The sequence below is a fragment of the Siphateles boraxobius genome, unplaced genomic scaffold, assembly GCF_051911475.1.
Source record: "Siphateles boraxobius isolate OS27281-9 unplaced genomic scaffold, OSU_SipBor_1 19, whole genome shotgun sequence".
Lineage (NCBI taxonomy): Eukaryota > Metazoa > Chordata > Actinopteri > Cypriniformes > Leuciscidae > Siphateles > Siphateles boraxobius.
Window position 1 is genome coordinate 2914252 of NW_027508799.1, and position 14842 is coordinate 2929093.

Here is a 14842-nt window from a genome sequence, read left to right on the forward strand (position 1 = left end):
AATGCAACTACATATTTTACACCACTGACAAGGGAAAAGTCACTACTCACGGTGTTTATGGCTAGCTTCTAGCTTTCTGTGGGTTCTCTTTCAAGGTAGTGACGAAACGCCCCCTGTAACGCTGTTTGTTCGCTGTCGGCTACGGTAGAAACATGACGTCACAATATGTCGACCTTCATAGAAGGGGATTCCTGCACCTATGTAGATATAAATGCCTCATTCTAAGGTAATAAAAACATTACGGTTTATTAAGTAAGTTCTTTATACACCACTGAACACATAGGGATGTCATATTGCATTTCTGTTAATAGATACTCAAAAATTTTACACATTGCAACTTTAAGTGAAACGTCATAAACACTTATGTTTATTAAGGAATTTCCCTTAAATGCTGTTTTTTTCACTTAACTATAAACGGAATATAATACAAAAAAGTAGGTACTATCTTACAGCGGTTTGCAACGATTCTCCTTTCCCCCACAATGCATTGCATTACGTCACCTTGGGGAGAGAATTTACCAAAGCCCGCCTTGAGAGCATTGAGAGTGACTAGAGAGACGAGTAGTAGGCGAGAGTATTCATATAGCGCAGATTATAGATAAATAGATAAATACATATAGATATAGATAGATAGACTAGATATATAGATAGACAGACAGATATATATAGATATAGATAGATAGGCTAGTATATCCGGCAACTGCACATCCAATGGCGCGGGCGCCTCTGACGTGCGACCAACTCTACGTTGTCAATCTACCTATTATATATTTCTATCTATTTATCTATCTAGCTGCTAGCTATCTATGCTAACGTTATGCTATCTTGCTGTCTGCCTATCTCTCTCTTTATACCGCCCATACAAGCACCCGCCAAACACATCGTCAGGCACGCGGCGGGTACGTTTGCAACAATATTTTCACCGGAGGAAGAGATAAACGGATAAACGCTTAGAAACGCCCATATAGCTAGCATGATGGCGCAAGTCAAGTAAAGTCAAATATATTTATATAGCGCTTTTCACAATACAGATTGTATCAAAGCTGCTTCACAGTATCAATCAAAACAACTTAACAATGTTTGTTTATTACTGGAAAAAAAGACATCCTAGTTTGGTAGAGCTGATCAATGGTATGATTGGTTAATTAACTTGAATATCCCCAACTGAGCAAGCCAAAGGCAACAGTGGCAAGGAACCGAAAAAACTCCATCCAGTGACCTAATGGTGTCCTAACACCCCATCAGATGACCCAATGGAGAAAAAAAAACTTGGGAGAACCCAGGCTCAGTCGGGGGCCAGTTCTCCTCTGGCGTTTATGAACTAGAGGCCGAATTTACAGTAACTGTAAGATAAAAAATTTATATGAATGCCTGGCGCAGTGGATAAGACACATGCCTTTGGTGTGAGAGACCCGGTTTCGAATCCACTGTGAGACACCAAAGTGTCCCTGAGCAAGACACTTAACCCCTAGTTGCTCCAGAGGCATGCGACCTCTGACACATATAGCAATTGTAAGTCGCTTTGGATAAAAGCGTCAGCTAAATGAATAAATGTAAATGTAAATGATGCCTTCTATTTCTAGATGACAAAGACAAAGTTTACCAGTACTACGACACTGACAAAGGTTGCCCGTACTTATCTGAACTAACGTCATGTTCACTGCCACTAGATATAAAGGAAACGTTGATTTTTTTCACTCGGTGCTATTCAATGACAGTAAGAAAATATGTGTCGTTATTGTGCACTGCTCCTCGTAGACTAGCTCCAGTGCTCATTGCTGCGTTGCTAAATGATAGCAACTCACCAGGACACTTCACCAACTCTCCACTCATTCTCCTCGGACCATGCAGGCTTTGACGGCCATCAGTTCTTGGCAATTCCTTTTGCCCTCTCACGTCTGGCAGGTTCGAAATTATACGGCTGCGGGCCATCATACATGTTGGCTCTTGCCACCTCTTCCTCATCCCAGTCAGTCGCCATAGTTCTAATACTAGGCTGAGGCTACCTTTCCTCCACTTCTCCCCAACGTGACGTCATCACAGAATTGAGTAAAAAAAAAACGTAAATACCAAAACCGTAAAAAACTGGCCTTTTAGACCATTTTTGAGACATTTTAAAAATGATACACATATCTTGAATGATTTATGTACCCATTAATCGACAGTGGTGGTTAACCTGCAACATGGGCTTTAAGAGTAACGCGGACAAAAATAAGACGACATGGCTGAATTTATGGAACTATGGAGCTAGAAATGTGTCTTTATTATATGCGAGAAAATAAATGATCTGAAAAAAAGTTTGAGAGAAAAAGTTTTCATACCAATAGCAAAAAATAATATTTGAGACTAAAAAAAGTTTTGAGAGAAAGTGTTTTCTCATAGGACATAATTTTTTTTTAAATTATTTCTGAGAAAAAAAATCTCTCTCAAAATACTTGGAAAAAAAATCTCAAATATATATTTTTTGCTATCAGTGTGAAAACATTTTCTATCTCTAAAAAAAAAGTGTTTCTCTCAAAACGCTTTTCTTTGCTCTCGATGCAATTGTTTGCTCTCCTGTCAGGAATTTGCTTTAGCTGTGAAAATTGTGTCAATGTTTGGGTAAGATGTTAAGTTCAGCATCACTGAAGATTAAACATTAAAAAATAGCACTCATGCAAGTTTACCCAGCATGATGGCTAATTAATAATTAGCTTTACTAGCGATTAGCAAGCTAATAATATAATACACAGTCATTCATGAATATGAGTGCTATTTTAAATGTTTAATCTTCAGTGATGCTGAACTTGCTCAGCCAGCTAACATCCAGTTGTGTGTGTCATCATCTTACCCAAACATTGGAGTTTCCGTGCTCAACTTAGAGCTTAGATCGGGCCCAAAAAATCAAGCCGACCCTACCCGAGCCCGTGCACGTTGTGTCCGAGCCCGGCCCGACACATTAACTATAATTATGAGCCCAAGAGCCCGATTTAAACCCGACCATTTTAATACGTGGGTCGTTACAACTGACGTTCTCAACTACTTTCTATGTTACTTTCTCTTTCTCCTCCTCTGTTCTGCACCTCCAAATACTTTCAAGTTAGCCTACGTGTCACCATCATACACATCACTATAAATGCTCCTGATAAATTGTGTTATTAAAGCATTAACACATAAATTGTGTTATTAAAGCATTAACACATAAATTGTGTTATTAAAGCATTAACACACAAACCACTGTTATAACATAAAATCAAGCAGGCTGCTGCGTGCATGGCTTGGCATGACTGAAGCCCCTAAAAGTTATTAAAGATATCGTTAAAATAGTCCAAGTGACTACAGTGACTCAATCTTAAGTTTATCAAACGACGAGAATACTTTTTGTGCGCAAAAAATAAATAAATAACGACTTTATTTCAACTATTCGTTTCCTTCGCTGTAGGCCTCGAGTCAGTACACTAGTGATATAGCGCAGTTCTTCTGTTGTTGTACGTCACACGCATCACACACATGACCAGCGTCGACCAATAGTGAGCCTTCGTGTGACGTAGCTCTACGCTATCATACTAAGTTAACTGACGAGAGGCCAATAGAGAAGGAAATGAATAGTTGAAATTAAGTCGTTATCTTTGGGGTTTTTTGCCCATAAATAGTATTATCGTCACTTGATAAACTTAAGATTGAGCCACTGTAGTCACTTGGACTATTTTAACGATATCTTTAATAACTTTTCGGGGCTGGCAAGCTTCAATCCCTTAAGAAGCCTATGGAGGAGTGATCCAGCTCTCAGATTTAATCAAAAATATCATAATTCGTGTTCCGAAGATGAACAAAGGTCTTACGGGGTTGGAACAACATGAGGGTGAGTAAATACTGACAGAATTTTCATTTTTGGGTGAACTAACCCTTTAAAAGCGTAATATTGCTTGATCTTACCTGTTTTGTTGGTTTCTTTTTTTAAGCGCTTAGCTCTTTTTTGCGACCACAGAGATGTTTTCGTATTTTTTAAGGACTTCCTGAACTGTTATTCCGTTATTTCTTCCCACTGTTTCTGTTTTTTTTTGCAGCAGTTACATTGGGATTTAGTTTGCTTTTCAAATTTGTTTTTCTTTTATCATATTCGTCAAGAAGAATGCATTTCTCCTCCTCTGTCCAATTAGGCTTTCTTTTTTTGTTTTCTTTATCCATTCCGATATCCTAGCCTACTTTTTTTGATGAAACTGCGAAATTGCTAGTGATAGTGTTTTGCGTATCTATGGCAACAACAGTCTTTTATAACGTGAATCCAGAATCGCTGTCGTGAAACACTTAAATGTTTCCCTTACCTTAGAGAACTGTTTAAGAGATTATATGCAACACCCTTGAAGGGGACCTATTATGCAAAATTCACCCAGCAGTGATAAAAATCCACCCACTCCTTTTTTTAAAATCCCCATAAATCATAAGCAGTGTCTCCCAACGACCTGTTTTCAGAATGCGGCTTTAGTGACGTCACTAAGCCACAGGCCCCGCCCACGAGTGTTGACAGACACTGCCGTTCTAACATAGAACCGCCCTGATCGAGTTCACAGCGAGTTGAGAGTTGTACACATCCGCCATTGCTGCATGCACTGACAAGAATGTCTCCCAAGTGTTGTCGGTGTTGTGTAGCTGGATGTATTAATCCCCATAGCTCTGTTTATTTACTGGAGCCATAGGCCTAACATTATTGATCATGGCAGTAATGAAAGTGAGAGCGCGCACTTTATTACAGTTCATAGGAGTTGTTTTACGGATATACAGTTTACCAGTTTATTAAGCACCCCCTGAAAAGGTGTGTATAATATGTTTACTGTAAGTTGTCACGAGTGTTTTTTGTACTTTGCTGTGTATGTTCCTAATAATGAAAGGGAGAGGGAGAGAGTTTATGGATAATACTTTAATGCAGACTTCTTATATCGTTACAGTGTTTATTCAGCTCCTACAGTGATTTTCTAGAGTGTAATTGACGCTTCATCTTTTGTGTGATGTACAATAAACTTAATTGAACTCATCAGTATATTTTTACAACATTCGGACGCGGTCCGCTACAACAGGCTTGTACTAATAGTGGATAAAAGAAAGATGGAAAGACAAGTTATAACCGTAATTAAACTAGACTATACCTGTTCAGTCTCCATACAGCATTTATTATCTGGCTCTGTGGGCATCGAAATGAACATCGCTACTGAGAGTTTATGTTTTGATATTATCATTCCGTGAGATGAGAGATTGTCCTGACACACGTCCTGCGAGCTCGTGATGCTCCGCCCTCCGCCCACACAAATGGGATTTTGAAAAGTGGGGGGGACATGTCCCCCCTGTCACCATAGGAAATTACGCCCATGATGGGAGGTATGTCAAACCCGAGAAAGCAGGGTAAGTCAAGCCCGTTTCTGAAAGAAAGGTAACAATACTCAGAGTCAGTTAACATGGTAATTTACGCTGTGAACCTAACCTGGTCAGAAGCAGGTTTTCTTCGGTAAACCCAGAGTTTTTTCGGTCTCTTCCCCGTTTTTAAAGCTTAAGCGGAGTTTAAAGAGCAACATGCAGGTTGGACACCCCTATATAGCATAGTGTATGTTGATGATAGAACAATTAGATTTTCTTAACTGGAGTAATATATATTTAGCCATTAACGATATTTTGAGATAAATTGTGATAAAATAACTTCCGCGTCTGTAAAGCACTAACCGGAAGTGACGATCGGCGAGGGAGTCTGGTCAAGTTCAAGCTCAGATTACAATGGATGCAAATGAAGAAACTGAGTTCTCCGATGTGGACGAACATGCTTATGATGGCCCACAGGCCTGTAATTATGAGCCTCCTAGGCGAGATAGTCAGGGGGAGATCAGGGGGAGGAACAATGGGCAGAGGAGAGAAGTAGAGTTGTGGTGTCAAGAAAACCAGTGGCAAATAGGGCAAATGACTTGGTGAGTTCATGTAAGTTAGCACCGTGGCTAACTCTGGTTCATCTACTGTATGGCTAGTACCTTGGTGTTTTGCAATAAATCTGCTTTAGCAAACATACGTTCGACCTTGTTCTTGATTAAACATCCATTTAGATTGTCTTAATTTAAGCCAGCAACGTTTTGTCTTCTCATATTCTACGCTGACAGTGATTATGCAGTCCATTCAAGCTGGTTAGCACTATCTACATTGACTAAATACCATGCCATAACAACAAATTAATAATGACAATACATAAGCTACAATAGCACTCCAGTACGCGGTTTTGCCTGCAGGATAGGGGCAGATTAGGAAGAGAGGCAAGGGTCTCCCTGATAGCTTTTTGTTGGCTAGGTGCTTGTGCGGACATTGTGAGTCTATGGCGTCGGCGGTGGACAGCATGTGTTGTCGAGAGGTGGATGCCCTATTGGGCCATAGTTGAGGGTTTAGTTCCGGCCACGGATATTACCTGCCTGATGCTCCATCCCGGCTTTGAGTGTTGCCTCAACCCGTTTTCACTGCAGGTAGCATACTTCAACTTCAGGCAGGAGCATGGCCCTCTCCAAGTCAACAGACCAGAGTATGTTTAGACGAAGTTTTAACACCACTATTATATTATTATACACCTAATCTATTATAGTTGTCAGTTTTCTACACAAATTTTGTGTCAAAAGATTGTGCATTATTGATGCTGAGGGTTTAGCAGATTTTCTAACTCAGATGTGCATACATACTTGAGGCTCTACAATTAACATTACCATTATGGAATAAAATAACGGAAAATGTTACATCAAATACTTCCATCACTTCAGTGTAGTGACTATAACAGGATTGTTAATATCATGATTGCCCCCTTCATTGCTCTAGGCAATTCCGATACACAGCCTACAGGCAGGCAGTCCGATGGGCATATGGGTTTCTGGGCAGGGAGATCAGGAAGGCGATACCTGCTTGTGTTGTGGTCGCGATCAGGAGGCAGTTTCCAGAGGAAGGAGGAACATACAGAGGCTTCCAATGGCCCCATATGGGAGACAATCAATAAATGTTTTTTTGCACAAAATAAACACAAAATTACACAAATTGTCTTGGTGTATAAAATGTATTCCTAATTTCATTGACAGTAATTAGGACTTAAAACGTGAATGACGTTCAAGATGGTGGCCGACTGCTTCATCCTTGGCGATTTTGTGATGCGTGGAAAGAGGGGCAGGTGCAGCTGAGGACACGATGGCGCTGTCTTCTTTGAGGGCCTGTGGTGACCTTATGTATCCCTCTCTCAGGGAGACCATCAGGGCCGATGCATATTCTTTATGAGGGAAACAAATATTGAGATCACAATTAATCAACTAGTTAACTGAATGAGTCACCTAAAAAAATGATCAGTAGAAACTGATCATGAAACTGCTCACCGTATGATGGTTTCTCTTTTATGGGTCGGACGACCCAGCCACCCTTACGAAACCGGGGGTAACGGACTGCATAGCGCACCTCACCATCGTTCGTTCGAGCTGAGTCTCTGTCTCCATTGTTATTGAAGTGGAGGGCCGCTAAGAGAAGTCTGTAATAAAAATGGTACACTTGAGTATTAGTATGTATACATGGTTATTTATTTATTCATGTTGTATCAGTCCAAGACAGTTGAAATGAACCTTATATTGTAAGAAAACTTGTTTTATTTGTTAATCTATTTTGAGCCGTTTTCTCATAACTTTTGTAGTTTTACATGCGTTTAAAAATATCAAAATTAATATCCATATCGCAATATTCATTATCGATATCGCAATATCTCTGTCAATATCGTGCACCCCTACCATTAACCTTCATCAACATTTACCTGCTGTACATTCCAAGAAAAGAGAAGCCGGTGTGCTTTGGCGCAAAGTGCAGGATAAGTGAATGGAATGCCTCCAAGGAAAATGTTTGGTGTTGTGGTGAGAGCTGTCGAATATCCTTCAGCTGGGCCTTTCTGGAAGCAACACTTTCCAACTTTATTGCAGCTGTTGATCCTGTATAAAACAGTGTATTTTATGATTAATATTATTATTATTACAAAACACTGACTACATGTCAGGATAGCTGACAAATGAAGGATAGCTGTGTTCATGGATATCCTGAACATGGTTCAGCATCCTCTGCCACTTGGCCTCCATCTTATCAGAATCGCCATTTGGGGTTGAAGACGCAGTCCAGTATAAATGGTTGATGATGGCGGGTCTCCATAGCTTCAGGTCCTCACAATCTTTCTCCTTGGCCACAGCATCCAGTGCTTTTTGTAGACCTGTTACAGAGCAGAAACGTAAATATTGAGAAAGCTACTAGAATCACAAATAACATCCAAACTAAGCAAAACTACGGCAGCGACATTACGTTACATACTTTTCCCAGTATGCCAGATGTCGTAGAAATGCCTCGTTCCTTCAGGAACAACAACTCCTCACGGATCCACTTAGCAACCTATAATATGCAACACATTAAGAATGAGAACATTTAATTCAAGTTCACAGTACAGTTTTACAGTATATGTTATGATATAGAGGTCCATCTATCTATTCTGGTCTGTACAAGCATCTTTACCTGCCGATTTCTGTCAGTTATTAGGGCTGACACCTGCATGCCTTGGTCCTTCAGGAACCGCACACTGCGCTTCAGACCCTCTATCTCACACCAGGTGCTGCTTGGGACTTCTGAGCTCTAACAAAAAAAAATTAATAATTTGGTCATATCAATAGCTTTTAAACCTGACACCTGATTTATTGTGTCTAGGATATTAACCTACCTGGACAAGTTGAATATCCAAAACCTTGTTTATTCGGTCTTCAATCAAGGAATACGTTCCATATTTGGCACAATGTCCAGGAGAGTCTGATCTATGAATGTCAAAAACATTCAGATGTTTTATTTTTATTTTTATTTATGAAAAAAAAAGAAAAAAAAAAGAGAAACATTATGTATCTGTTAATACTGTGTTGGCCTGTTTTCTGTATCAGCAATAAGAGCCAAATCAAACTACCTGAAGTCACCAGAGAGGATCAGTCCACCCCCAATCTCCTTCAGCTCTCTGATGATCCCTCTCTGCTCATTCTGCCAGGCCTGCATGATGGTAGGAATTGTGTAGAGGCGCTGATGGTGGAAAAAAGTGCTGGCACTGATGCACTGCAGCCCAAACAGCTTCAGCATTCTGATGGTCTGAGTAGCCATGCAGCCCGAAAAGTGAATGTAGCCCGCTGAGTAGAAGATTGCAGGCTGGCATGTTTCGGTGCAGCATATTTTGATTCTGCCAGTGACGCTGATAGCCACATGCTGTGCAGGCCTGACCGATATATATATGAAACAGGAAATTAATACAACTAATGTATACAGTATATACACAGACCAAATTAAAAGTGGATCATGCTTCCATTTCCAGGGTAAGGCCATGATTCAACTCCAGACAAACAGTTCAAAAATATCATCTTACCTGCTTGATTTTTATGTAAGTCCCTTCCTTGTACTCAACTTGTCCCTGGGTTTCCCCACAGCAGACCGAGCAAACAGTGAACAGACATATCAGCGTGCTTAGGCAAACAATGAACTTGTCAGCCACACTGGAAAAAGAAAAGGAGAATGCTCATTAATGCTGACAGTGACCACACACAATCACAATAAAAATAGGTATTATTTTTTTACTTGATGTCATTGAGTGATTCCTGTATTGGCTCTTCTGCATTCTTCTCATCAGATGTCTCACTACTCATCTCCTCGTCTGGGATCCATGACAGATCAGAATGGTCCATGACATCATAGGATTCGTCCTCACTTTGGACAGAACTGTGCAGTGGAGTTGATGTTTGTTGCTTAAACCATTCAGTCGGAGCCCCCACACTAACCATTTCAGGCTTTACCTGAACAGCTAAGATAAAAATAGATTAATGTTGTTAGTTGCACAACATCACATAGTCAGTGGTCACAACACATGCACAGCCACAACACTACAGTCCAGTATGAAATGTCTTCTTTCTACCATTAGAAGTAATTTGTAAATGTTTGTGCCATATACAGCTAATGATACATACAAGTTACAGTACCTGATGAACGTTGCAGACATTTGATGTTGCACTGTGACCCACGATAAAGGACTGGTTCAGTATTGTGTAGAGAGAAGCCCTCTGTCTCTTCGAAATCTACAGTGCTAGGTGCGTCTATCCCTTCATTACTGGCTGCACTCTCTGCCAAAATCTGAAAACACAGAAAAAACACAATAACATAGAATACAAGCTTAGTTACAAACTAGACCAGTAATAAATCAGTTAATAAAAAAGAGATATAAAACCAAAGCAACTCTGACAAGTCAAAAAAATCTAGGGGATTACTACATATTGGGTAATACATGGACCTTGCAATTTAATGGAGAGTAACTTATAACATTAGCCTACTGGGATACAAAATCAGACGGGAAGGCAGTGGGAGAACAGTTTGAATTGAAATGCGGGGGAAACGGGAGAGTTGGGCTAACGTTAGCTTCCTGCCAATAGCTAACGTTAAAGGATTGTGCAAACTACTAAATTCATTTCAGAAGGCAGACAGTTACGTTACGACAACCTGTCCTAAAGTTCAGTCTCTCTCCCTCTCGCTGTATTATTATACAAAATAAATATTAAATATTTAATACAATAAAAAATACATTATATAAAAACATTATACTAAACATTATACTATTATTATTATTACGAAATTACACAAATTAAGAGTTCAAATAATTAAAAGTAAGACTTACTCTGCTAAGTGCTCGTTTTCGTTGCACAGAATGTTTGCTACCGCTAGTACTTGGTCCTCTAGTCCCGCCCGCGACAAAATCCGGTGTAAACTTTGACGGTGGACTTGATCCCATCGAGTGCACCGAGGGAACAGCATCAGTAATCAGCCTCACGTGGTCCTTACTCCGAAATCCCATCCGAGACTCCATCAAATCTCCAGTTCGATAATTCTCGGGAGTGAAAAGTGCGCCACAAACGACCGAGTGTGTGGTAACGGACACGGCAGTGAAGTCTGCTCTCTTCACCTGCACAAAACGCACTCAAGACCGAAAAGCCTTGTTTTTCCTAGAAGGAAAATGATGGACACGATGTCCTGACAGGCTGGAATTCCTGCAACTAGCATAAACACAATAATTTACCATTATGGCTTCTCTAAAACTCGATCTAAAACTTTCTCTCTCTCAATACTGCTCTAACTACACCAACACCCAACAATGAGAAAGCTGACGCAAGCTCTTTTATTTACCTCGGCCTACGTCATATGACGCGTTGCTATAGCAGGAAAGGCGTATTCCAGAGCCTAGTACATTTTCATCAAAATCTCAATATCAAATGAGATTTCATTAGTAATTTCTACATATGTGTTTTTAAAATACCTCTGCAGAAATAAATTCAACCTGCATGTTGCTCTTTAAATGCGTCATTCATTCATTGACGCTGCAAAAATGCTTCTTTTTTTTTTTACTGAGTCTGTGATCAAATTAAATGCATTTTACCTAAAACAAGTATAAATATAGCTGCGAGCAGCGATTACAGGCCCAAGCCGGGGTGGCGGTGGCACCGGCTCGGGCCCTTCACCGCTGCTCGCAGCTATATATATATATATATATATATATATATATATATATATATATGTATGGTTTATCTAAACCCCCCCCCCCCCCCACACACACACACACAGACACAGAGACACACAGAGAGAGAGAAAATGACCACATTCAAACCAAAATATCTGACTTCCTGTTGGTCGGAGCTAATGACTGTAAATTAGAAAGTTGTCCGGCTTGATGAGAACAATATATGTACGGAGTTTTGTTACTGTGGGTAAAACTAACTCCCCCACTTTTGTCAAAAGAATTTAGAAAGTGACACACTTCCTGCTGCCAGTTGGTGGCGCTATAACTTTGACTCACAATAGTCCCATCCATGTAATCGGCCTCTTACCACGAACACACTGCTGAAGTTTCATCAAGATCCGTCAATGTATGCAGAAGTTATAAGACAAACCGCTCGAGATATCAAAAATCCGTCCGCAATTTAGCATCCTCAATGTCTTGACTTCATGCACACCGAGTTTGCTGACGATCGGATGCAATCTCTAGGAGAAGTGTTTCAAATTCCAAAGCATGCGTTTTCCAAACAACCCATAATAGCCGACTTCCTGTTGGGCTGGCGTAAAACTTAGAGCACGAAAGTTGTTCGGCTCGATGAGATCTATATGTGTACCGAGTTTTATATTAATTCATGCAAGTGTGTTTGATATATGAACCAAGTTTTCAAACCCCGTTCCAGGGGGCGCTGTTGAGCCCCCCTGCCATGCCCGGGTACCAGCTTCAGCCCGTCCCTGATGGCCGCGGGTTCTGAACTGTGTGCAAAGTTTCAAGAGTTTTCGAGCACGTTAAGGGCCCCAAAAGCCCCCGAAACCTTGAAAAACAAGAATAAAAGCAAATCTCACGCACACACACACACACACAGAGACGCAGAGGCAGAGACAGAGAGGGAGAGAAAATGCTTGAAAATCCACATTCAAAGCAAAATGTCTGACTTCCTGTTGGTCGGAGCTAATGACTTTAAATCAGAAAGTTGTCCGGCTTGAAGAGTACAATATACATACCGAGTTTTGTTGTTTTGTAGATAAAACTAACCCCCCACTTTTGTCAAAAGGGGGCGCTACTGAGCCCCTGTACCATGCCCGTTTCTGAAACTTTGCACATGTCTACTAGGTAATAAATGAGATGTGTCTGTCGAGTTTCATGCAATTTGAAGAATGTTAAGAGTCTCAAAAGCATCCAAAAAGAGTATTAAAGTTTGATGCGTTGCCATGGCAACATTATATAAGGTATCAATAATCCTTTCACAGGTCTACATCTGGCGTGTGTTTACATTTTACACATAAAGTTTGAAGCAAATCGGGTAAAAATAAGAGGGTGATTTCAAAGCATTTTGAAAGTGACACACTTCCTGCTGCCAGTTGGTGGCGCTATAACTTTGACTCACAATATTTACATCCATGTGACCGGCCTGGCCAACGAACACACTGCTGAAGTTTCATCAAGATTAATTAATGTATAAAGAAGTTATAACACACTTCTTGTTTCCATTATTCGCCATAAATTTGTTTCCTCGCCACGGCCAAACCGTTCGAGATATCAAAAATCCGCTGGCAATTTTTCATCCTCAAAATAGTATATATATATATAGCCCTAATAATAGCCCTAATAATAATAATAATAAGAAGAAGAAGAATCCTTAGGAAAACAATAGGGCCTTCGCCTTTTCAAGGCTTGGGCCCTAATAATAATAATCCTTAGGAAAAAATAGGGCCTTCGCCTTTTCAAGGCTTGGGCCCTAATTATCTGCCTACAGGGTAAGAAAAATATTCTTAATACAAACGGAAACAAGATTATTTTTCTTACCCAATTAGCAGATAATTTGCAGGATAAAAAAAGGTCACTTTTCTTATGTAGAAAATGCATCTTGATTTAAGAATCTTTAGATATGTTACCCAAAAATACCAAGTAAGAAAAGTATTTTACAATTCATTCATTGCACATATTTTAATCATGCAGACACCGTCAAAGTGACAAATGGCATGACTTATACACAGGGTTCCTACGGGTGCTTGAAATCCTTGAAAATGCTTGAATTTTGATGTTGTGTTTTCAAGGTTTGAAAAGTGCTTAAATTTGGGATAAAATGCTTGAAAATGCTTGAAATTGTAACTGTTCTCTCACAACAAATACCTATCTGACTGAATAGTTTGTTTATTAAAATGGAGAAATAAAATATAGCCCTTCAGATACAAAGTGATTTGCGCTGCGCAAGCCAATTTGATTTCCGCGTTTGTTGGTTTGGACTCAGCAACAAAACGTCCTCGCGCGGCGCAAGCCATTGCAATAAATGGGTTTCATAGTGCAGCGCATTCCGCATCCTGCCTGAAAGGGCCATTAGGGGCTGTTTACACCTGGCCACTTCATGCGTTTTCTCAGATCGGATGGCTATCTGATTTATCAAAACGATTCCATTTACACCTGGTCACATAAATGTGTTTTTGCAAAACTGATATAAATACGATCTGACTTCAATTCCCGCGCTATATGCAGATTTCACGGAGTTCACGTCACCGAAAGCAACAGATATGAGCTGCATTTTATTTAGCATCAGCTAAAATAAAAAGCAAAGATCGCAATAAGAGAGAGAGCGGCAACAGCACTGGTAAGATCATTTCATTTAATTTCTTTACTTTAAATGATGATGATTGTGTGTTAAGCGTCTGCGACTTACTTTCACTATGATTTGTGATAGTTTGCTCGTTGGCTTGATGAATAGATGTTGAGCTTCTCATCTGCGGTAATGCGTGTTGCTGTAGCTGTAACGGAGGCCAGCTAGTAGTTGCTGTGCGAGTAAACCTCACTCCTCTGATCTCAATAGGTGCTCTGGCGACAGATGCTAGAGGCTGCAGTTTTTAGCCTCCTTGTTAGAGCGCTTGACTCTCATGCCGGAGACCTGGGTTCGAGGCCCGCTCGGAGCGGGTCGAGTGGGACCCGGGTGAAGGGGGGTTACATTGGTGCCGTGACCTGAATGGGAGTGAGTTTTAGGGGGGTGAGTGTAACGGAGGCCAGCTAGTAGTTGCTGTGCGAGTAAAACCTCACTCTTCTGATCTCAATAGGCGCTCTGGCGACAGATGCTAGAGGCTGCAGTCTTTAGCCTCCTTGTTAGAGCGCCTGACTCTCATGCCGGAGACCCGGGTTTGAGGCCCGCTCGGAGCGGGTCGAGTGGGACCCGGGTGAAGGGGGGTTACATAGCGCCGTCATATCTTACTATAACATTACATATAGCCTATAACACGCTCTCACATGTTTATTTTTTAGCATTTTTGGGAG

The 14842-nt window shown here is 40.6% G+C and overlaps 3 protein-coding genes across 6 annotated transcripts in view; 1 reads left to right on the forward strand and 2 right to left on the reverse strand.

Moving 5' to 3' along the window:
• The window catches only part of LOC143741591 (uncharacterized), a 42669-nt gene that overhangs the window by 15421 nt on the left and 12406 nt on the right, over positions 1–14842 (forward strand). The window lies entirely within an intron of this gene.
• Positions 7027–7949, reverse strand: LOC143741602 (uncharacterized). The gene is made up of 3 exons (XM_077233874.1): positions 7781–7949; positions 7356–7504; positions 7027–7252 (listed from the first exon to the last, which is right to left on the reverse strand). The coding sequence occupies exons 1-3, from the start codon at positions 7789–7791 to the stop codon at positions 7071–7073; spliced, it is 342 nt and encodes a 113-aa protein (XP_077089989.1). The 5' UTR covers positions 7792–7949; the 3' UTR covers positions 7027–7070.
• LOC143741596 (uncharacterized) lies at positions 8036–10171 on the reverse strand. Of its 3 annotated transcripts, XM_077233866.1 has the most exons (8): positions 10011–10171; positions 9613–9835; positions 9443–9530; positions 8957–9256; positions 8723–8813; positions 8521–8637; positions 8323–8400; positions 8036–8224 (listed from the first exon to the last, which is right to left on the reverse strand). In XM_077233866.1, the coding sequence occupies exons 4-8, from the start codon at positions 9142–9144 to the stop codon at positions 8171–8173; spliced, it is 528 nt and encodes a 175-aa protein (XP_077089981.1). In that variant the 5' UTR covers positions 9145–9256; positions 9443–9530; positions 9613–9835; positions 10011–10171; the 3' UTR covers positions 8036–8170. The 3 variants fall into 3 exon arrangements, with proteins under 3 accessions (XP_077089981.1, XP_077089979.1, XP_077089980.1); XM_077233864.1 differs by having other exon boundaries at positions 8957–9530; XM_077233865.1 differs by having other exon boundaries at positions 8957–9835.